Genomic DNA, 25,397 nt, shown 5'->3' on the forward strand with positions numbered 1-25,397 from the left:
ACAAAACGTCCATGGTACTGTCAACTAGTTCTCACAAAACGTTCATGGTACTGTCAACTAGTTCTCACAAAACGTCCATGGTACTGTCAACTAGTTCTCACAAAACGTTCATGGTACTGTCAATTAGTTCTCACAAAACGTTCATGGTACTGTCAACTAGTTCTCACAAAACGTTCATGGTACTGTCAATTAGTTCTCACAAAACGTCCATGGTACTGTCAACTAGTTCTCACAAAACGTTCATGGTATTGTCAACTAGTTCTCACAAAACGTTCATGGTGTTGTCAACTAGTTCTCACAAAACGTCCATGGTACTGTCAACTAGTTCTCACAAAACGTTCATGGTACTGTCAATTAGTTCTCACAAAACGTTCATGGTACTGTCAACTAGTTCTCACAAAACGTTCATGGTGTTGTCAACTAGTTCCGACAAAACCATGGTACTGTCAATTAGTTCTCACAAAACATCCATGGTACTGTCAACTAGTTCTCACAAAACGTCCATGGTGTTGTCAACTAGTTCTCACAAAACGTCCATGGTGCTGTCAACTAGTTCTCACAAAACGTCCATGGTGCTGTCAACTAGTTCCAACAAAACGTCCATGGTGTTGTCAACTAGTTCTCACAAAACGTCCATGGTACTGTCAACTAGTTCCAACAAAACGTCCATGGTGCTGTCAACTAGTTCTCACAAAACGTCCACGGTACTGTCAACTACTTGTCACAAAACGTCCACGGTACTGTCAACTACTTGTCACAAAACGTCCATGGTACTGTCAACTACTTGTCACAAAACGTCCATGGTACTGTCAACTACTTGTCACGTAGATATGTTCATTAAACATTTGCCTTTTAGACTTTATTTTTGATATGACGTCATCAGTTGTAAACACGAACTAAAAGTACTTTTCTGGACGGAAACCATCGTTTTCCCGAAGATGAGTTCTGAATCGAAATGTTCGACCACGTGACCACTTACATTGTGAACCAATGAAATATTACATATTTACAATTCCAGTTTAAATTTATTATTATTAAAATGTGTTTTGTAATTGATATGTCACCAGGTTTATGTTTTCTCTGTTGCAAGTCATATTTGTATTTGTGGTGTGTATCAGCTTGCAAGCGTATGGACGTATGGTTATGTGTATTCTGTATGTATGCGTGAGTTCATTAGTGTAGGTGTAGGAGGCTACCCGTGGCTGTGAATCTCACGACCTCTGTTCAACCAGTTCAAATGCGCATTTCATCCCATGAGCATCTCATTGAGCTCAACTTCTGCATTTACCAAAGAGTGCTACTTTCACCATGGCCTCTCTCTCTCTCTCTCTCTCTCTCTCTCTCTCTCTCTCTCTCTCTCTCTCTCTCTCTCTCTCTCTCTCTCTCTCTCTCTCTCTCTCTCTCTCTCTCTCTCTCTCTCTCTCTCTCTCTCTCTCTCTCTCTCTCTCTCTCTCTCTCTCTCTCTCTCTCTCTCTCTCTCTCTCTCTCTCTCTCTCCCTCTCTCTCTCTCCCTCTCTCACTCTCTCTCTCACTCCCTCCCTCTCCCTCTCCAGTTCTCTCTCCCTTTCTCCCTCTCCCTTTCCCTCTCGCTCGCTCTCTCTCTCTCTCATTCTCTCTCCCTCTCCCTCTCTCCCTCTCTCATTCTCTCTCTCTCACACACACACACACACACACACACACACACACATGCACTGACTCAGTTAAAGACTATTTAGTAAATAAATGTTTTAATTAATATAAACCACTGTGACACTGTTTATACTTGGCTGCTTCGAATGACATGACAATTATTCTATACTAGTACATGTAGCAATTAATTGTCCCACTACAATAATCGCCGATGGTAGCGGTGTGCGAACACTTCATACATGTATATAGGCAAGGACCGTTTGATTATTTATCAAGATAAGGGTTTTAATTACAACTGGCTATCACACGTTTATACAACAACGATAATAATAATAATATTTATAAAATAAGAACCAACAAAAATTGAAAGCGTGTTTTAGTTACAGGTACGTTGTTAGTTTTCTATTTACATTTCACCATACATGTCCGTTCACAAGGCTCTGTCCGTTCACGAATGATACCCTTAATTGCCTAGATCTTACTGTCCTTATGTGTTAGTATTTACAGTTGTCATGGAAACGTTAACTGTGTAGCAACATTCCCATATTCATCCAAAATGTTTGGGATGAAATGATGTCCATCACACCAACGAATAATGTCTAAATCCAGGCCAGCAAAAACGTCTGGATAGTGTTGACAAAGGTGGTCGTAATTAAGATGGCCTTTGATCGGGTATTGAAACATGTCAACGTTGCTTTGATTTTTGAGTGAACATATTCCGTAGTCGTAAGCTCTTAAATCACTTCTGGGAGGAGTCATAGGTAAATTCATATTTCGATATACAATATCATGTGACTCGTCGCTTGTGTTCTTTGGTACCATGGTAACGTCTGTAGTTTGTTCATGGTAACCATCTTTTATTGGTTGTAGATGTATGTCATAACAGTAATCAAGCTCAAACCAGTGATAGAAGTCGGTATTGACCGATAGAGGTCGCCCTACAGTAGCCGGACTCCTCTTGTTTGACAGGCGTGGGCCGGGGGTTGTGAGATGTGCACATGATATTTGACTGTCTTTGGCATCATCATACGGTGGTACATTTCCTCCAATAAGAAGCCGTCTTAGAATTGACCCTTCATTACTAACATCGCGGTGCTCAGGGATTGGCTTCTGTACGTTTTCACTTCGAGTTTGAGTCGCTTGTTTCTTTATTTCACGCAATAGTGAAGAGTCCATTACGTCACAATCACAGGAAGTGTCATTGGCCAACTCACTTTTCGTCGCCATGGCATCATCATTTTTCATATCACCTGAGCTGCTAACTGAAGAAAGACTTGGTGAATCTTCTTTTGGGGGTTCAACATGATAATTATTTTCGTCATTGTCATTGTCATTGGGTTCAAGTTGTTTTTCCAGCAACCTGATATAATCTATTGCAAAACGCAAAATATCTTTCTTTTGTACACCGACAGCTCGTCCTCTACGTACACTAGTACTTTCTTCGGTACAATCTCGCAAATATTCGGGTGGAATAGGTAGTTTTCGTTTCAGTGTGTCCAACGCCTTGTTGAAAAGTTTTAGTCTTTCTCGCTCCTTAGCAGCAGCACCTGGCCTATACCTGTAGCGATGTCGTCTGCGCGATGGTACACCCAAGTTCGTTGCTTCACTGTTTGTTGCAGATTTTCGTTTTCGGTTTGATTTTGTTGACATAGTAACCAAATAGATTTGACGTCACTGTTGTCGGCTTCTTTTGATCAGTAGACGTACTGTGGTGACGAAATAACCGCGACAAAGCTTTTTGAAAGAATACTGCAGATATCTGTGAAGAGAAAAAAGATATGGACATTTTGTTATGAGACGCCTTCAAATAAATTCTTTGTTCATTGCAAAACAACTTTAACAGACCGCTTTGCGACAATAGGAAAAGTACTAAAAATGATCTGACTCGAGAGATTTGTAGTAGCTGAATTCGGCAACCTCGCATGTGTTCGTTTGAGAGAGTCGGAAAAGGAAGGGGATGGAAATTCGTAGCTGAAGTAACTTTACTGGATATCACGTACGTTAGCAATGATATTGTTAGTTAAATGCTAAGATTGGATATACCTAGTGTATGGACTGACAGAATGACACGAAGACATTTTAAAGACAACTGCCTAATACATAACCTTGTTTTCCCTGTCTATTATAGCCGTCAAATTTCTAGATCACAATATACGTGTTTCGATGGGACTTCACCTTATTTTGTGAATAAAAAATGGTGTCATGATGAGCTTTAGATTTTCTACGATTAGGGTAAGACATACATTCGCCAACTTGGAACAAGTAACTACATTAATTGTTATAATTAAGAAATGTTCATGCCAACAAATGGAGATCCAAAATAATTACTAAACTTAAGTTAACAACATATATTTCTTTCAATTCAAAGAGTTAATGAAAAGAAAATTATCTCTTAGGGGGCCCGGAATGTCCCGAGTAAAATGGTCAATATAGACTGGGTATACTCCCACTCCAAATAGAAACAGACGGACTTTGTAGTCTTGAAGTCAAAAAACAGGAAATGCGATTTTTGGCAAAATTCACTACAGTATTTAGTACACTTTACCGGGTGATCAATGGAAGTGGGTGATCGTTCCATGGATAATGTTTCTTATGAAGCGATACTGCCGCGGGAATGGGTGATCGTTCCATGGATAATGTTTCTTATGAAGCGATACTGCCGTGGGAATGGGTAACCAATGGAAGTGGGTGATCGTTCCATGGATAATGTTTCTTATGAAGCGATACTGCCGTGGGAATGGGTAACCAATGGAAGTGGGTGATCGTTCCATGGATAATTTTTCTTATGAAGCGATACTGCCGTGGGAATGGGTGATCAATGGAAGTGGGTGATCGTTCCGTGGATCACGTTTCTTATGAAGCGATACTGCCGTGGGAAAAATCAACCATACTGATATCAGTAGCGATTTGTATAAGTAAGTGTTTATTGTCGTTTCTCAAAATCAACAGCACACCTTTTCGGAATAGCTTATCCCTCTGCGATTAATTCACACATCTTTGTCAGTTTCGACACTAAGCCGTTTATCTTGCAAAATGTGTGAAGGACCTGCTTTAATTTCTGCCGAAATGTGTGAAATGTCGTGTTAACAAGCGATTACTAGTAAGCCATCTAAAGGAAGGCGACAGCTAATGATCTGGGAAAATTAAACAGTTAAAAATTACGATGATAAAAACATTGACAGTAGACGAAAAAAGCACATATAATAATGTACGGCTTTTATCCACCCAATTGTATCTATCACGTTGCTAATTGGTATGAACGACGACGGTAGATAGACGTCGATCATCAATATTTAATAGATTCTTAGTAGAGGCAGTACTGTCATGGCTTCGCTCCGTCTCTGTCGGTCCTCCGCTAGAACCGCTACAGATCTATCATGGGTAAGCTCCTATCTCAGTACAATAGGAACAAATATCTGCCTTTATTCAATAGGTATACAACCACTTTGATTTATTTTTTTGTAGACTTTGGTTTTTCTCACAGAGAAAGAAACTAAACTTGTCTGTGTTTTGGATGTACAAATTGAGGGCGACATCGCAAATCATAATATACCCAAATCATATACCCACATCATACACCCAAATCATACACAAATCGAAATATACTAAGTAGTTGGAAAACTCACTAACTTTATATGATAGTGAAGGAATTTATACACACCAATATTGTTGAAATGTTTTATCGGTTACAAATGTCTCGTAACCTTTCTTGATAGTGATTAGAAATTCTAGTATACAGTCCCGAACGTAAAATTGCAAAACAATCTACGCATGCGTCAAATGACTGACGAGAAATCACGGGAGTAATATATATGTAAGTTGTGAACTACAATTTATATAACAATGTTTGATTTTGTCACGTGACGGTGAAGAATTATGAGATGGAAACGATCTACTATGACACTGTACTTATTTCAAAACATGGCGTGTAGTTAATGAAAAGTTTTAGAGACAAGACCATCTTAAAAACCAAAGAAAGAAAGATTTAATAGTTACTACAGTGTCATATATTTCTTGTAATGTTATCTCTGTCCCATTTACTTATATAATGACGTTTTATCCGTGTGGTCTATACGTTTGTTTGTTTGTTGGTTGGTTGGTTGGTTGGTTGGTTGAATGGTTGGTTGGTTGGTTGGTTGGTTGGTTGGTTGGTTGGTTGGTTGAATGGTTGGTTGTAGTATGGATGGATGCCAACGTCACAGTGGTCCTCTATATAGGAACTAGACTAGTCGGCTGGGTACTGAACATTCTACAATTGTTGAAAGTATGATTTGATTTACATGTACATGCAGACTCGGGGTTTTTATTCCAAAATTATGTAACAAATTATTTTTACAACGATTATGTATTTTAGTTCTGTTACATATGAGAGCTTTAATTAACTGCAGACTGAGTGTTATGACTTTAATCATAGAGTCAGACGACTTGGATCCTAACAAAAACTTTGAATATGAATGCAAAGCAACATATCGACTATGGCAAAATGAAAATAATACAAGATAAGTACGTGCATGTGTTTGTATGTGTAGCCCGTGTGAATCTTTGGTTTAGGAATTCCAAAAAAATGCACTGCTTAATTTCAACTGAATACACACTTTTGATATACATTTGATATTCGATTATGTGGAACATGTGTCAACAATCGATAGTGAATGCGAATGTTCTTGCACAGACAACTAACACAGAAGTTAGTTGTCTATGGTTCTTGTAACGAATATGCTGAGCCCCCCCCCCCCACACACACACACACCACCACCACCACCACCACCACCACCACCACCTTACCACAACGATACTACGCTAAATATTAGCAGTCCAGTACAAATTACTGTTCTGTAATACGAACCGAAAGGTTCCGTCTAAGCTATCAAATGAAAGGACATAGATTGTGTGGACTAAGATTAAATTATGGACTAGCTGAAATAATTGTAGCATTATAGGTGTGACCCTGAGGGTTGTTTTCGTGTTTTTTTCGTTACAGCAAAAAAAACCTAACGCTACAATTATTGCAGCTAATTATGGACTTGGGGACATGTACAAGTCTTGTAACACGCATTCAGATACTTTTCTCCCTATAGACTCAATATACCAACAGTAAGTCCCGTGAGCGAGATCGACAAGAATGAAGGCTACGATAAATTATTGATGCAACGTTTTGGTTACAAATTTGTGAAATAGTATATTTGCAGTCTACACGTGACCATGGGACAGAATTAGAATGTTGTCGCATGTATGAATAATTGGGAAAAGTACTTGAATCAAATTTAGGCTTGTTAAATTACTCACCTTATAATGTTCACATGAAAAATCACCAAAATCTGACGACGCCTTCCCTGTTCCTCGGTGCAAGCCTTGATTTGGTGTGACTGCTTTCTGGTGTCCACTTGAAATGACCAGTCAACATTATAATCGACTTAGAATCACATTTCTTCAGTTTCTTTTGTATTTTCTCATTAATCGCATCTATGTGATCTACCTTCACCGATTATATCGTCTGCTGCAATCTGATTGGACAAGTTTAGATTACGTCACCACTCTTGGACTACGCACCAGCCAAAGCCGGTTGGTGATTGGTTGATATACTCTTGCGGTAACTACTGAGTGATAGCAGTTGAATTTTGACGACAGTCAGAATTGGCGCTAAACTACAGTAACCGATAACACTGATTGCAGGTCGTAAAACGTAATATTAATTTCTATCATTGTAAATTTTTATAGCTTTTGTAAAATCACCTTAGTTAAACGAACAAAGACATGAATGACGCGGAAATATTTGACAATTTACCGACAAGTCTGACTCGTAAAAATACCGGAGGCATATCATGGTGTATTCTGAGTTCGATGATCGTTTGTCACGTGAATCGACAGGCGCCTGGACCTGACTTCTCTTACTTGTTCGGAATTTCACAATACGTTTCCATGCCACGATATATGTAGTTCGGAGAATAATTTCCTCAACATATAACATGTTAAGTAGCAAACTATTGACTTTTTCATACTCCGTGTTTCATCTTTCCAACATTTGGAAATGTCAGGACAGGAAATGAAAAAATCTCCCGTATTTTAAACTTGTTATGTATATGAAATTAAATTAAGTATGTAAGTTATGTTGACAACATCGAGAGTTACCATGCTGCCAGTCCATAATATTATCGTTATAGGTATGAAGCACCGTAAATCACTGAGATTAAGGTGTGAGACCGTAGGCGCAATTTGTAAATTGAAGACTTACATATGTTGTCAGCTTAAAGTTTGTTCTTCTTGTTTTCCTCGGCTCTTGGGAAAGATTTCATGCTATTTTTTCCGCAACAGATCATATTTATATATATATATACTTAATTTAGTATGAATGTTATAACGACTCATAACATCTTGACTCTTTTGAATTGTCTATAATTCTCTACTACTAGTATTGCATCGGGCACTGTTCTCTAGTGAGACACTTATACTTACATATATATATATATATATATATATATATATATATATATATATATATATATATATATATATATATATATATATATATATATATATATATATATATAACTCGGTGAGTATCAATCTGCTATAAGACAGTGCTCTATACCGCAGTGGCAGAGCGTAATAGTTTTGGTAGTACTGGAACTCTTTCTTGGGTGTAACTCGGAGTTTCACGCATATTGCGATCATCAGACACTCTGAGGCCTACTCTCTGGGTGTGCTGTATATATAGAGTGTAGACAATAGAAATACCATCACTATTGTCTGTGTCGGTGGGTAGGTGTTGTATGTGTGGAGGTGTTGGTTGTTATATATATATGTGTGTGTGTGTGTGTGTGTGTGTGTGTATGTATATATAATATATATATATATATATATATATATATATATATATATATATATATATATACTAGTATATATATATATATACTATTATTTAATTATACCATTCACGAGCCAAGTTCAACAAAAAATATAGAATATATACTCTGGTCGTCTTACGTCACGACAACGCGTGTCTACGTCGTACTGGTTCTGTTAAGTTGTGTTCGAAATATAAGTCAAAACCTTCATTACCTTCCCCGATTTATCTTTGATATTACTGACGTAGGTATAAGTATGTTATTCTCTAATATTTGTCTTCATTCATGCAGAAAATACACGTGACCTAAGGGTTATCACTACTCGTCTGGCGACTCTTACTGACGAAGGCCCCTTAGGTCACTCGTATTTTTCTTGGGGAATACATATAAGCCCGTTGGGTTATACCATCCTGTGAAAATAGACGATATTGTGTAGAAATGTAGTTAACCTCTGGTAGTATAACAAAGGAGAAATTATATGATAATAATTATTAATACATGCATTACGGTTAGAGTTCAGAGTCTAAACAAACAACATAAAACTTGGCAATAAAACATGTTTATATGCTTGTAAATACATTATCAAACACCTAAATAGTATTGTATATCAAGGAGAAACATTATAGTTTATAATGTCGACAATTATGTTCATAATGAGTTCTTTAAGGAGACTGAAAGTAACCACGTCTGTTTGACGAGTCTTGGGGTGTTGCCAATTTTCTCTGCCGTCTCCAACTGTTCAAGTTCCGTGCCGTACTCACTGTTTTAGGGTTATTATTGTTATAGCAAGGTTACATATACTAGTTACATTATTTTCAGAGTATGAAATCTGTACTATTATATTTACAACTTCATCGTCGTAAAGTAACACACCTATTTACGGCATACAAAGCCTCGCACCAGCGGACAGATATGCCCTGGCTTGCGAGAACTTTCGAATGTCATCGATAAGCTATGGAGTGGTGATTTTTAGTTTGGCCTGCTGAGACTCGGAGTTAGCAACAATCATACATGACATGCGGTTCAAGATTTCAAACACGATTGTGTCCCTTTCATCCCAAGTGTATAAAATAGCGACCTGGTAGGATAGAGGTTGAAATGTGAAGGTTTTAATTCCATTCGTTTACAGAGATTGGTGAGTGTTAGTGTGGCCTTAGGCCAATTAATAACATAAGTAAAGTGGACATTGAGTTTTCGCCATTTATTTCTGCATTTATAATTAGCATTCATTTGTTCATGATCGTTGAACTGTCGGTGGTGGTGGTGGTGGTGGTGGTGGTGGTGGTGGTGGTGGAGGGTGCACTAAAGCGACATTGCAGAGACGTACCACTTTGTCATGTGTTGGTCAGAGTGGCAGGTAAGAGAGTATCACCACAGACAGGTAAGTTTGTCTGTGCACATGTTTTCTTACTTATCTGTGGTCTGTGGTATCACGTACGTAGGCTATGGCTATTGTCAGCTGCTCCGTACTAAAAGTGGCCCTGAAGAAAGTCCCCGGATCACTAATATGTCCCAGAGACATTCACTGCCACGAAATTGTGACCTTGGCGCCATTGTTCGCATTTACACATGTCGTGAATCTTACAACAGCAACAACACCTGATTGGTAATAAGGATATCTCACGTGACCAACTTCGTAGCTCTTCTTTTATTTCACTGAATGCACTGACGCTGATCTGATTGCGGTGGAATATACTAGAAGAAGTAGAAACGGCAACGAATTGTGTTTTTATAAGTTGGGGTTATTAAAGGTAAGTAGTCAGCATAGTTTGTCGATATATTTGAACACATACTTCAAATTAAAATGCAGGATTAACAGAAAATGAAAAAATCGTCTCCCCAGTGCAGAGTAGTCGTTAGGACAAAGGGTTACTCGAGAGGTCATTCGTTAGAATTCCACAGGAGACAGGGGATTTTTCTATGAATGTCCCAAAGAGTCCAGGGTGAGTGTTCTACAGACTAGATTTAAAGTTGAGTAATATATATACATCAGGCTTTCTCAAATTAGACATTAAAACACGTGACACTGAATCTTAACGATGCAACAACCTTTTGTACTTCCTCATATCCCTGGAAAGAATCCATTGTAACCTCTGTAAATAATCAAATAAATCAAATGAAAGATATATTCTACCATGGTCCTGGTTGACTGGATACAGAGGTCGTCTAATCTAGTAGCCCATACTTCCATACCCAAGACCATCCACTATATATTCTGAAATAAATCATGGCAGTGGCGGCGAGGCCTCGACTGCAGTAACCACAGGGAGCTCAGGCTCAGTTAGTTTTGTTTACAAATATCAACAAACAAGTAAACAAACTATAGTTTGTTTGTGTTTTGTTCGTTTGTTTACTTGTTTGTTTGTATTTGTAAACAAAACTAACTGAGCCTGAGCTCCCTGTGCAGTAACCAGGCCCCCAGCGCATCCCACTTTTTGTGAACCTCACATTCTCCCCAGGCATCCCCAGCCATTCCTTTAATTCGGCTTGTTCTCTTTGCTGATGTTGCAATTATAGGTACTCACTATGGCGACAAAGATTTACCGTGGTGAAGATTATCACATACATTTCAATCCCGAGCATTTTCTACAGACCTATTATTCCTCCATTGCTGGACACCCGGACGAAGAGGGCGTCCTACCATTCATGTGTGAAAGTCTGCATCAAGTATTTAATAAAGGTATGACGTCATCACATGGTCTGAAAAATGAACTTGTGACATACATTGTATATATTATAACTTTTGTGTTTTGGGGAGGCAGACTTGTGTTACCAAGTTTTTAGATGTTCAGTAGACGATAGCTATATATGAAGTGGTTATTTGAATCAGATAATCGTCTGATGGGATGTTGGAAAACTAAATTTCGATTGCGAAAAGTAAGGTACCAGTCTGACTCCCGGTAGCCATACAAATCACTGTACATAGCCTCTAGTGCCTGCAACGTACACACACATTGGGCTTACGTGATGTGTGCTGATATGTGTATACCTAATATAATGATAATGATATGTTATATATAATATGGTGCAAAGTTTAATTATAGAATTTTTTATTGAAGTATCCATTTAAGCTTACAAACTATTGGCTGTTGAGTTGTGACGTATTTGTGGATGATGTTTGAATGATCGTCTGTACGCCGTGAGTGACGGGGCGCCCTCACACATCGGTCAACCCCTCGGCAAGTGATATGGGGCGGAATGACAACATATCTTAGTCTTTTGAAAGAGATGACTGTAAATTTGAATACATTAATTGTTCAGGTGTAAACATGTCGGCACGTAAACCCATTGTAATCGTAGTTATTATAGAGATGTGTCATATATACTTTGGATTGATAGAATTCTTGATTGACGTATACATTGATGCAGAGTATTAATATAATTGATTGACTTTTGGGTTTTAACTAGGATGTATTAGTTCGTTTGTAAATTGGAATAATTACTCGGGTACACACCCACTGTAACATTTCCTCAGTTTATGTTGTTGCAATGCATTCATTCATTCTTCACATAAAATAACTCCATCACTTGCCTCCGTAGACGATGTTTCTGGTGACCGGTTGATCGACATTGGTTGTGGTCCTACGATCTACTCCTTTGTATCGGCGTGTACCAAGTTCAAGGAGATCATATCGGCTGATTATGTTGATGCCAATAGGGAAGCTGTAAAGCGATGGATTAACAATGAACCTGATGGCTGGAATTGGAAGCCGGTAATCGAGATGGTTTGTAACCTGGAAGGACACAGGTAAAAACAGTTCTACCACTGTCACTAGGAGTTTTGTATTAAAACGTGATAGTAAAGTAACTTAAAGGTAACTGTGAGTAAAAAGAATTATGATTTGGATGTCATCTTAGCTGAAAAACACATCGTCACACGAAAACATCAACAGTGCAAGTGGAAACTTAGTATTTTACTACAATGTGTATAATTGAGAGGGGGGGTTATGACTTTTTAAATTGGAATCCGTACATTTGCTCATATAACCACTTCTTTCATTTTGTTTTTCTTCACCATCCAGCAATGTCCAAGAACGAGAACAGAAGCTTCGTGACACCATCAAAGACGTGATTTACTGTGATGTGTTTCAACCTAACCCAATTGGTGGCAGTGACCAAATTCAGTCGTTTGATTGTGTCATGACAAATTACTGCATTGAAAGTATATGTACTTCAAAGGAAGAGTACGTTCAGTGTTTGAAAAATGTCACATCTCTCCTGAAGATTGGTGGCACCTTCGTTCAATTGGTGGAACCCTTCTCGACTTATATGGTAGGAGATAATTGCTTTGCTGGATTTTACATTGACGACGTCAACTTCTACAAGTATGCCCCTGTTGAAGCCGGTATAACCGATCTATCTTTCAACACTATGACGACTAAGCGTCCCGTTGAAGCCGGCAAATTCGATGAGTGTAAATATGTCACGTGCATTGTAGGAAAGAAGAAATGAGATACACTAATTTACTAGAATTGAAGTGATTTTGATTTTTTTTTTGCAAAGAAAATGGTATTAATTAGCTACATTAGCAACTTTGCAAATAAACTGTGACTAGATATTTTACAAACTTGTAATTCTCTAAATATATATCTAGGACTGTTTGGTAAGTCTATTGCCATAGTAACAGTGGAAGTCGTCTTAGTCTAATAAAGGTTCACACAGTACGACAGATGTAGAGTGTTGCGATTACATACGATGTACTGAAGTCTGGTATAATCACAATACAATGTCCCAATTATGATGAGCTGTAATCACATCATGTCTTACATTTTGAAATTAACATAAACATTAACGTTCTATTTTTTGTTGATCCATGACGGCTATCAGTTGGTGGATATAATCCAGCCCTACATGTAACATAGAATCATATTCCACCTAAAGTTTCCTGTTTGTGTGAAACCATGATGTGTAAATAAGTTCCTATTTTAAGTTTCATTATAATTAATGCAGTAGTAGTCTACTGAGAGAAAATGAGTAATGGATCTGCCCTCTTTCTCAACACAAATTACAGTGAGTATATCTTCCTAACATCTTTACGCCCAACAATAAGAAATTGTCGTTTCACGTCAAACTATAAGATTTATAGTATATTTCTTTCAGTAATAGAAAAATGTAGTGTTTATCAGATAATGTAGAAAAGACTTTGGTGATACAAGGAACTGATTAAATTACGGTACATGGTCTTTATTTTGATTTTTCACAGTTAAAGGAAATGAAACGTTGTGACTACAAGTTACGAAAATATCCTCACTGAGCACTAACCAATGTAATCGGAGTTTTTTTTCAAAGAATGGAAATATTTCGATTAAATGTTATTTTTTGTTTTGTTTTCAATTGCATTCCATTTAAATAGTCTCATGTCTGTCTGTCTGTCTGTCTGTCTGTCTGTCTGTCTGTCTGTCTGTCTGTCTGTGTCTGTCTGACTGACTGACTGACTGACAGACTGTCTGTCTGTCTGTCTGTCTGTCTGACTGACTGACTGTCTGTCTGTCTGTCTGTTTGTCTGTCTGTCTGTGTCTGTCTGTCTGTCTGTCTGACTCTGTCTGTCTGTCTGTCTGTCTGTCTGTCTGTCTGTCTGTCTGTCTCTGTTTGTCTGACTGTCTTTCTTTCTTTCTGCACGCCAGTATACGCGATTCCCTCTATATCTGTTGATGTATGCCTGTTATTGGAAAGTTTTGTTTTGCTTTTAATTTGAAAGCATTACGACTTGATCAACTGGATGATAGAACTGAATAAAAAGACTGGTACGAATGTCCTCACAGCTGTACTGATTACCATTGGGAGAATTGACCTCGCTGATACATTTGCCAAAACTGCTTGAATACGCCATGAATCTGATAGGCCTGGTACCTAGTCTCGCTGGCAGACGTGGTGACATTCAAGGCGCACAATGTTCACCCGGGCGGCGGTCAGTCACTTCTCGCGGCTTCGTCACTTGGGGCGCACTTTGTGCACCTTATAGAGAGACGAACATCACGAAGTCAGGTAGTTGGAATAGTTGACACCACTTGGATAAGTGCCAAGGTATTTTCAAGGTTCCTCGTTCTTTGTTATCGATCGTCCACTCACACACACATACACACACGATGATGTATAAGACTGATCTGATGATTTCAGGAAAGCATAATTAACATACTAACAGGTACAGTAGGTTTCCTTCATATGTTGATCTGAACATAGTTGGTGAACCAGATTGTGTGTTATTAAGTTAACGTCAAATGCTCTAATTAAGCATTCCTGTTTTGAATATCACATATACAGTTATATATTGAGGTTAGTCAGATCAATTCTACCAAACGTATATATTGTATTGATGTAGTTTCTTGTCAACACTATGTGGGAAAGTTGTCATTTACAAACGATATGTCAAATACTGTACTATAAAATATCTTTCATTTTAGACGTAAACCTAGTCAGTCTGAATGTTGGGTAGTTAAGATAACATTGTAGATCGTTTCATACCCACCCTACAGTTAAAGAATGTCGAAAGTATAGCTAACAGTACTAATATCCTGTTATGATCGCCATCTTGTTTTTTTTGTTGCGTGGCTACCCGGAAATTGAAAGGTATTAAAATACAATAACTGCAACATAGAATGTGTTTATAAAATTGTATGTGATATAGGGATCGCCCAGCGTCTGTATGTCTGTCTGTCTGTCTGTGTGTGTGTGTGTGTGTGTGTATGTGTGTGTGTGTGTGTGTGTGTGTGTGTGTGTGTGTGTGTGTAAACAACTTAAAGTCAAAAACCACTGAACCGATTGCCATGATATTTGGTGGGTCCATTACCTTTGGTATCTAGTTAGGAAATTGTTCAAATCAAAATGATCGCATCACAGGTGTGTGATTTTGGTCAAAAATGTGATTTTTGGTCAAAAAACTTAAACTCAGAAACTACAGGGCAGATTGTTGCGAAATTTGGTGGGAACATTCTTAAGGGGGTGTAAAGTAAGATTTGTTCATGACATGATGATTCCATCAATAATATGCAAATTAGGGCTAAAAATGTGTCTTTTTGGTTAAAAATCTATAATTCCAAAACTACTGAACAGATTGGGATGGAATTTAATGGGAATGCATCTAGGGATGTATGGACAAAGAAATATTAAGCATACAATGAGTTCATGATTAATATGCAAAATATGTGTAAAAATGTTCATTTTTGGTCAAAAACTTATATCTCAAAAAATACTTGGTCAATGAGTATGAAACTTGGTGAGATGTTTCAGAAAGAGTTATTCTGTAGATTTTCTTCAAAACATTTTGACCAAATCGGCTCTAGCAACCATGACCATGCCCTTAGCAACAACCAAAATGGCAGTATATTTTGGTCAAATAACAACATCACCTGGTAGGCAAGTGAGTAAACATTCAAAAAATGTATGCAAATACCCTAGCAACCATGACCACGCCCATAGCAACAGCCAAACGGTCGTGTATTTTACAAAGATAACAGGGATTAATAGACAATTGAATAAACATTCAAAAAATGTATGTAAATGTGCCTAGCAACAAGACCACGCCCATAGCAACAGCCAAATAATCACGTATATTGCGAAGATAACAACAGGAATAGAAAGACAAATGAATGAACATTCAAAAAATGTATGCAAATGTGCCTAACAACAAGATCACGCCCATAGCAATTGCCCAAATGATCACATACATTGCGAAGATAACAACGGGGATTAATAGACAACTGCATAAACATTCAAAAATGTATGTAAATATGCCTAGCAACAAGACCATGCCCATAGCAACAGACAAATAATCACATATATTGCAAAGACAAACATGGGTTTTATGTTAAAAATCGTCTTTAATTAAGAAAGGTCATAAGTGTTAAAATACGCCGCGTAGTTCACTACATGGTTCTGAGGCACATGTTATAACAGTGCTAAAATTCTCCATTACCATAGAAGTGACTGAATAGACTTTAATTTACTTTTACAGATCTACCGTCAACATTGTTCATTGAAAATGCAGTCGTATCCTCAACCAGCGTATATTGGTCAACCATCCATCCCCAGTGTTCAAATTGTACAACAGCCAAGTCAACCAACAACCACCAATAATGGGGAAAGACCTGGTTTTGCTCACAGATTGGCAGCAGCACTTGGTTGTTGTGAAATCGTAATAGGTGTATTGGCTATTATACTCGGATCCGTAGCTATTATCTATGAATCAGGGTTATATTATATTGGAACTCCAATATGGTGTGGAGTTATGGTAAGTATTGTTGAATTCACAAAGTTCAGATTAAAGTCGTACAAGCTCATCAATGAACTTTTACTAAATAAAAATACATACATAAAATCTCGATCAAATTAATTGAAAAATAAAATTAAAGTCATTGCACTCCTTCTATGACATTACAATTGTTTACTGGCATTTTATGACCATTGATTCATACTATAGTTGCATAATAAATTACGTCATCGAACATTTTATAAGTTACATCTTAATACCAGGTTTTGAGTAAGTCAGTTGAGAGATGAGTTTGTGTTTGCCTTTATTTTTAATCTCTTGACGGGTATCGAAGACAATATTCAAGTATTCTATAGTTTTCAATAATGTGTATGTTTTCAAAATGTATGCCTCTAAATGGCCTCCCACACGTCTCCATTTTCAAAAAAGTGCTCATCATGGGAGGGGACATCCCCTCTCACACCCTCACACTAGCAACTTGATGCTGTTTCTTCCGCAGATAAGATTGAAAAGGAAATCCCTGCCTGTTAAGTATCTCCAAGTATAGGTTACAGCCCAATGTGAAGTCTCTCCTTACAAAGATAACAGGGATTAATAGACAATTTGTACAAGTAATAGACAGTTGTACAATTTGAACACTGGGGATGGGTGGTTGACCAATATACGCTGGTTGGGGATACGACTGCATTTTCAATGAACAATGTTGACGGTAGATTTGTAAAAGTAAATTAAAGTCTATTCAGTCACTTCTATGGTAATGGAGAATTTATGACGAAATCTCTAATAATGTATGGTCGTTCATGGTTCATGCTGGTGCAGTGCGTGATTTTGGAACACCCAGCTATAGCTTCTCAGTTACGCGTTGTGCTGGTCGTATCCTTGCCTTCAGGCATATAATTAGATGTCGAAGTATTTCACTCTGCTGTGTGTCCTTTACGTTCTCTTTTTTTCATTTCTATATAGGGTGACCGTCTTCTCCAAGTAGGTCACCTGACAACAAAAGGAAGGTCGTGACACGATAGAGTAGACGTGAAATGATGTAAATCAGGCGAATCGAACCTTCTCCTTGATCACATTGCAATGATACTGTCCTTACATAAAATGCCTGTGTGCTCAGAGTGACTCCTTACTGAACAAACACATTTATAATCCAAAGTACTAGTCTTAACAATTACATAGTCTATTCCCCCACATTTTCCGCCCTTGAACTTAAGTATTTTCATTGGTAGATAATTTTAGTAATTTTAAGTTAGCAGAATACGGCCCAACCATAACATGCCACATACGTCATTAGGGTGAGTGGTCGTTTAGAAATGTTTTACATCAATTCATACAAAAACAACTTTATTTTATTTGACAGGCATTTATTCCACACGGCCTTCGAACTCAGTAATTGAAATTTAGTATTGTCATCAACATCATAATTTGTCACGTGATGCCTATATTGTGTGTTTCGTTTTTGTGTCAAGTTACCCGGATATAACCTAGTTTAAATTTGTCATACATAGAATGTGACCTTTGTACAAATAACCTTGAACCTCATTGAACACGTGACATTCTTAATAATTTAATGAACACTTTCCGATGCTGAAGTGGCAGATAGTGAGGTATATATAAACTTAAATGACTGAGTTCACAGGCTGTGAATACTTACCAGAGGAGCACATAACTTAACTTATTACAATATGTTTCTTTTTTTCCTGACAGATGGTGATTACTGGCCTATTGGGTGTACTCTCAGCTCACTACAAGACATCCGAAACTGTAAGTTATGACTTAATTTATTTTTATATGTCAAAGATCTGTTTCACTTAAACACTGACCTGTATCGGCCATCGTCAATCAACCGGTTTCGTAGCTACATAGTATAATATAATGTATGAGAAGGTATCCCTTCGTGTTCATTCACAACATCGTGTTGGCGTCGTCTTAACCCAACCCTCTCATGTTGTAGTATTTTTTGTCAAAAATTGAATTATATTTTAAAAGTTTAAATGCGAATAAAGAGAAGGCTGATGAAACGTTATTTTTACGAAACCTGCATTGTGCAACCTCTCTGAAATAGAGATGTAAAGAGAATGGCACTGTGACTCAGAAGAAGTCTTTTCCTGTACATTTGACAGTCTAAGAAGAAAAGAAAGTGACGAGGTCTTAAACTATTTATCCACTGCCCAAACAATGCTGAAGATATTGTTTCAAGAAATTGGGATCTCTTCAATTTATACCCAAGTGTGCAGATGACGTCTTCTCAGCCAGATTTGCCAAATTATAAATATTTTGTAATATGCAGGTGAAAGTGACTTCTGGTCACCTTTGAATAGAGAAACAACAGCTATGATAAAGTTAATGTTGCCTTTGTGAACCTTTAGCATGTGAACTAAAAGAACACAATGCGAGTGTGATTACTTACCTATGATCGTATATTAAATTTTGTATAACTGTATAATATAATTATGTATCTTCGATAGATTGTGGCTTCAATGGTTATGTCAATAATTTCAGCATCGATCTGTGGAACAGTTTTATTGAGCATGGAGTCCATATCACTCGCTATCACTAGTTATTCATATTGTTACTATGAAAACTGCAAGGTAAGACAATTAAATGATTTGTCTTGTGGTGTAGAATTCGCATCAAAAAATTAACAATTTAAATTGATTCTCAGCTACAATAAAGAAAAATAATAAAGACGACGGTACAAAGTTTTGGAATAAAGATCAAAATATTAAAACTGTACGTCGTTTCAGAATCCAATATGGCCACCGAAAACTAGATTAAATATGTAGAGGAATAAAGTATTGTCAGTTATCTTGACAACTAGAAACTAAACTATGAAACTTCTTTTATTAACTCAAAAAGTATCTCAAAAAGACCAGGAACAATCTTTCATATGGCAACGTTTTGGAGGAGTATATAGAATTGTAATATTTCAGGGAGATCTATCCACAGAGGTTCATTATACCTTAACATATGTACATTAACATACTCTGTTAAGTTATTCCTGTAACACATCCCGGTCGCCGGTCGATAGACCTGTTAATACACAAGCTTGTTCACGTAAATTTACATAAGCTTTGTATGCAAATGCATATAAATTATTTGGTGGTCAAACGGTCCATTTCAATTCATTTTTTTCCCAATGTCTCACTACGAAGTTATTCAGCAAGTGAATTAATCCAAGGCACAAATTAACTGTTGTCCGTAGTGAACCTTCTTGTAATTCCACACCACGTGTTTTTCATTTTCTGTCTCTTCGGGAGAAAAAAGCTGGCCAACGTGTCACAGAGCATTTTGTCTTCGTTTAGACTAAATAAACATTAAGTCACCAGAGTTTTGAATTGCAAAATAATGTTCTCACTAGTATATTTAATCCAGTTCTGTACGGAAAATGTCACCACAGCAATTACTGTGCTGTCACAAAGGTGTGTAGTGTACCGTCCAAATGTGTGACGTGGCAGTCTAGGATATTCAATCATTACATTCGACCTCCATTCTCAATTCCTTTATCTGATTGGCTATCCTAAATTGTGTATGCATAACAGGTGTGCACAGTCGAATATATTACTGAAATACAACAATAGGGTTAAACCATTCTACAGACAAACTTTTATAAGTTATATCAACCTCATAAGGCTTTAGGGGTGTTTTCCTTTTTTGGAGTATGTTTTTCTCACTCGATGTGTACGTCAGATATCGCATGACTACCTTGGTGTTGTCCATGATATCAACCTCTGTCGTCAGTTGATGTGATGAGAACACCTCGATAGTCATGCGATATCTCACACATAACCTTGTAATATCAGGTCTCTGATAGAAATATATTGACTTCTATTTTAGTATTGCAATAGATTGTACACTTCTATAGATAGTAGTTATGCTTTGGTTTGCTCTTCTAGGAACACAAAACTTCTGGGATGCATGCAACAAACGTAGCACTGTCACTGATCTACGCTATCATTGCTATAATTAATTCAGCGTTCTGTTGTAGAGCTGTGTGCTGTGGAAGAAGTCAACCTGACACAGTGGTGAGTCATGTACAGTATTTTATGTGTATAAGGATGTACGTGAGTGAGTGAGTGAGTGAGTGCGTGCGTGTGTGCGTGCGTACGTACGTATGCATGTATATAAACTCTTAGATGAATTTGTTACATCCCCTTCAATCAGCATACAGATCATTTCAAAACACAAACACTGTACTAATAAATTATCAATGACCTTCTCATTTCCATGGATATTGGTAAAGTATTTAACTCTCCTTGCCTTGACTGCATCATTTGATACCAAAGATCATAATAACTTACTCCATTGACTCGAACACACGTATGGTATCGCCGATTCTGTTCTCGTCTGGTCTTATCTTACCAACAAGACTCAAGCTGTTACAGTAACTGAGTCATTGTCGGACTCATCTATTCTGGTATTTGGCGTTCCTCTGTTCTGGTATTTGGCGTTCCTCTGTTCTGGCATTTGGCATTCCTCTGTTCTGGCATTTGACGTTCCTCTGTTCTGGCATTTGACGTTCCTCTGTTCTGGTATTTGGCGTTCCTCTGTTCTGGCATTTGGCGTTCCTTTGTTCTGGTATTTGACGTTCCTCAGGGTTGAGTTCTCTCACCGGTCCTTTTTATCTTGTACGCCCCAACCTCTTTTTGATCTTGTAAGTTTACATTCTGTCGATCATCATGCATTTGCTGATGATAATCAGTTGTATAAAAGTGCTCAAATTGACTAAATTCGACCCATGATCGAAACCATGTATCTATGGTGTTAAAGTATGGATGACTCACAACCAACTCCAATTAATCGACAGTAAAACTGAAGCTATGCTTAGCAGATCACTTAGGCTGGCCAGTATAGAGTCTGTCCCCACTCGCATCCATATCCGTGTTGCCGATGTGCACTTTTCCTCTAGCGTCAAGAACCTTGGTCTCACTCTTGACTCTCATTTTTAATATGGCAGAGCATATTCAGAATGTCTGCAATCTGTCATATACCATATGCCCCTTCGTCAGATCTGTTCAATCCGTCTTTTTCTAACGCAACAGGCAACCAAGACTCTTGTCTGTACGATTGTTCTTTCTTGCTTGGATTATTGTAATAGCCTGCTTTCTGGTTGTCCTGAGAATCTTATCAACAAGCTACAAAACGTACAGAACGCACCCGTACGCCTTGTTTGCAAAACCGTAAAGTTCGACCACGTGAACCACTTCTTGCAATGGCTACTGGTCAACCTTCGAATACAGCAAGGTTTCTTCTGTTTGTTATGACGCAATTGTCAAAATAGTTGTGCTTATATGCTACTCACTTTGTATATTTGATCTATTCCTGTGTTGTAGGTATATTACACACCACAGAACCAAGTCATGCCGGTTATTCAGCCAAGTATAGTGTATAGCCATGCAATACAACCAGGTCCAGCTACCTTTCCTATGCAACATAACGTTCCTCCACCGACATACGTAGGCCCTGGTAAGTAAACAAGTAAAGCTTCCTTTGCTTAAAATAAACAAATAAGGAAATATATGTAAATAATTAAGTAAGCACATTTACATAATTATTTTAATATTTTCCCCCGTACGTCGTGTTATTCAAAGTGTTTGATCTCAGTGTAATATGAATCGTACATACTACTATCACCTTCTCTACCAAAATGTTCAAGATGTTCATTATCGTTTTACAAATCTTGAAAGAGTTTGAGCCTTTGAATGTGGTTTACAACGTTGTTTTACATCACGGCGCATCACTTATTTAGTGCCGAGCTTTTTCTATTTTGCTTGCTAATGTGTACAACAATTGCATAAAAATAGTTTGCTTTGGATCAAACTAAATATCCTCTAAACACCTTCTTTTATACTTTATTTTCTTTCAGTTGGTTATATGCAGACATAATGACCTTAACAAGAACACAACTGACATCAGTTACAATCTCAAGTTGTTGACTGTTCTCCACCAAAGGAAGTTCAACCAGTACCCTAAAGGGAATGCCTGAATTGCCATTATAGTCAGTCTGTCGTTAAAACACTTGAAAGATTTATTTACAAATTGAGACATAATACACTGTAAATTAAATCCTGTATTTCTGTTCTTCACATTTTCATTTTATCTCATCATATTTGAAGAATTTTAATTTTATTTGTAGTACCCACTCTTTATAAACCTGGTGCCCTTCATTCACCATAGATGTCAAGGTCACTTAAAAAAGAATAGTTCAACTCCGAATCATCGACATTGAGCTTTCAATCACAACTGCAGTTGATGACCTTGTATAGTTGTACCCTGGTTTCTAGTACCGATCATGACTTATCAACGTGATTATTCCATTTGAATTTGAATTTGACTTGTAATGTATTTTGACACCAATAGTAATACCTTTGAATAGAAGTGAAAGTTATAACAATATTGTTCGACAAATATTAAACGGATTTGCCATTATTGTTGGTTGCTATAACTGTGGGTTGCCAATATTATTAGATGGGGGGGGGTTGCCTTTATTGGGGGTTTCCATTATTTGGGAGGGGTGACTTTGTTGGGGTTGCCATTATTGTTGGTTGCTATTATTGTAGGTTGGTTGCCATTATTTAGGGGGTGCCTTTACTGAGGTTTGCCATTATTGTTGGTTGCTATAACTGTGGGTTGTTATTATTTTTATTTCTTTTATGCATTTTTAAAAATAAAATTGGGGTGAGGGGTTGCCATTATTGTAGGTTGCTGGGTTGTGGGTTCAACGAATTACGTACAATATGTAGCATCGTAGTCTTACTTCAAGTCATAGTGTTATTATTTGTCTAAATTTTGTTGTATTGTTTCCGATTGTCCTTTTTAATTTAAAGGAATCATGTTTTTTTTAAAGCCATCCAAACAATACATATTTCTTTTTCTTTTTTAAATTTTGTATTTACAGTTTACAGTATATCCCAGAAATCTATAGATTTACTAACCAGTCTATTTACAGTTTCGTTTGTTTTTCAGTCAATTTCGAATACATTTGTATATTGCACTACTTATGTGTATGGATTTGTAATTGTCATCATTATTCAGCAGTTATGGTTTGGATACTATTTCATTTATCAATCACTCAATCAATCAATCAATCAATCAATCAATCAATCAATCAATCAATCAATCAATCAATCAATCAATCAATCAATCAATTAGTCAATCAATCAATCAATCAATCAATCAATCAATCAACCAACCAACCAACCAACCAACCAACCAACCTACCAACCAACCAACCAACCAACCAACCAACCAACCAACCAATCAATCAATTAATCAATCAATCAATAAATCAACCAACCAACCAACCAATCAACCAATCAATGTTTTCAATCGAGACACATTTTTTTATTATTAAAGTTTCGTCTGTTGCTTTGTAGTTATCAGTGTCATATATTTATAGTTGATTTACAACGATGGCATGTCAATTATCGACAGAATTAGTACAGGCACTAGATGAAACTATTATTGCAACGTGATGAAATATAATCTAGCCACGGATGTTGATGTGATGCCATTAAAAGAATCAGTTTCCTCAAGTTGCAGTACATTCTGGAACTTTCATTATAAACACCGTCTTGATTACAAGAGACGAAACGAAAGTATGTATGTATGTATGTATGTATGTATGTATGTATGTATGTATGTATGTCTATATATATATATATATATATATATATATATATATATATATATATATATATATATATATATATATATATATATATATATATATATATATATAATTTGTGGGTGTGTGTGTGTTTCAAGTATCTCTTCTGTTTTATACTTTTTAGATAAACACCTTCGGAGTACATTTCTCTGATAAATTATTCTAATCAGTAATTTGTAACGTGTTTGTATAAATAAATGTGTATGCAAATGTAAATGTATGCATGGGACATGAAATATGGACAAGGATATGCATACAATATTCTCATCTATGTTAATAATACGTCTACATATTTCCTACAAAATTTCTATGAACTTCAATAAATCCGTTGTGTACTTAAATTTCCATGTGTAAGTCAAATATATGTGATAATATATGATAATATGTAATAATATGTGATAATCTGTGATAATATGTGATAATATGATATAATATAATATAGTATCTACTATTATCTAACAAAATAAAATATAATATAATATAATATATAACGTCATTTGATATACTATAACGTAATATAATATTATATACCTAATGTAATGTCATTTATTTTATTAATTTATTTCATCACCTTCGCATCGGTATAAAAAGAACAACAATACAATGCAGTATGTTGACCATTTGTCGTGAAATTTACGTTACCCCATCGGCAATCATGTGAAGCAAACACGTGATAAAATATGTCATTCCTCGATGATAACATATTCGCTAAAAATCAACGTTTCAATTTTTTTATCATACTTTCTGGCAAAATAATCCTTTACAATCACGTATATTAGATGGTTCAGGTAATAGGAGTGATAATTTTCTCAATTACTACCTACTAACAGTGTGTCTTAATAGCCACAGGCCGTCCTTCTCAATCAACATGTACCTTCCTTACAAAGTTTCGTTCCCCTATCATAACACATTTACTGAAGGTTAACAACAAGGGGTTCAAACGTTTCCTCATGTCCTTAGGGTAAATGATTCCTTTGACAAAATCACATATCAGATTCTTAAGGTAGAGAGAACGATACCTTTACCAATCGAACTACACATTTCATTG

At 36.8% G+C, this 25,397-nt stretch overlaps 2 protein-coding genes across 2 annotated transcripts; both read left to right on the forward strand.

Annotated features, from left to right (window-relative positions):
* The first annotated feature begins 12,196 nt into the window (after positions 1 to 12,196).
* LOC144440028 (indolethylamine N-methyltransferase-like) lies at positions 12,197 to 12,926 on the forward strand. Its single transcript, XM_078129257.1, has 2 exons — positions 12,197 to 12,222; positions 12,497 to 12,926. Exons 1-2 carry the CDS (start codon positions 12,197 to 12,199, stop codon positions 12,924 to 12,926), a joined length of 456 nt encoding a protein of 151 aa, XP_077985383.1.
* A 1,509-nt stretch (positions 12,927 to 14,435) lies between these two features.
* Positions 14,436 to 23,578, forward strand: LOC144440328 (membrane-spanning 4-domains subfamily A member 8-like). The gene is made up of 7 exons (XM_078129688.1): positions 14,436 to 14,498; positions 16,426 to 16,701; positions 18,388 to 18,444; positions 19,149 to 19,271; positions 20,577 to 20,705; positions 22,014 to 22,146; positions 22,547 to 23,578. The coding sequence occupies exons 2-7, from the start codon at positions 16,453 to 16,455 to the stop codon at positions 22,564 to 22,566; spliced, it is 711 nt and encodes a 236-aa protein (XP_077985814.1). The 5' UTR covers positions 14,436 to 14,498; positions 16,426 to 16,452; the 3' UTR covers positions 22,567 to 23,578.
* Positions 23,579 to 25,397: the final 1,819 nt, after the last annotated feature.

The sequence above is a fragment of the Glandiceps talaboti genome, chromosome 9 (assembly GCF_964340395.1).
Source record: "Glandiceps talaboti chromosome 9, keGlaTala1.1, whole genome shotgun sequence".
Lineage (NCBI taxonomy): Eukaryota > Metazoa > Hemichordata > Enteropneusta > Spengelidae > Glandiceps > Glandiceps talaboti.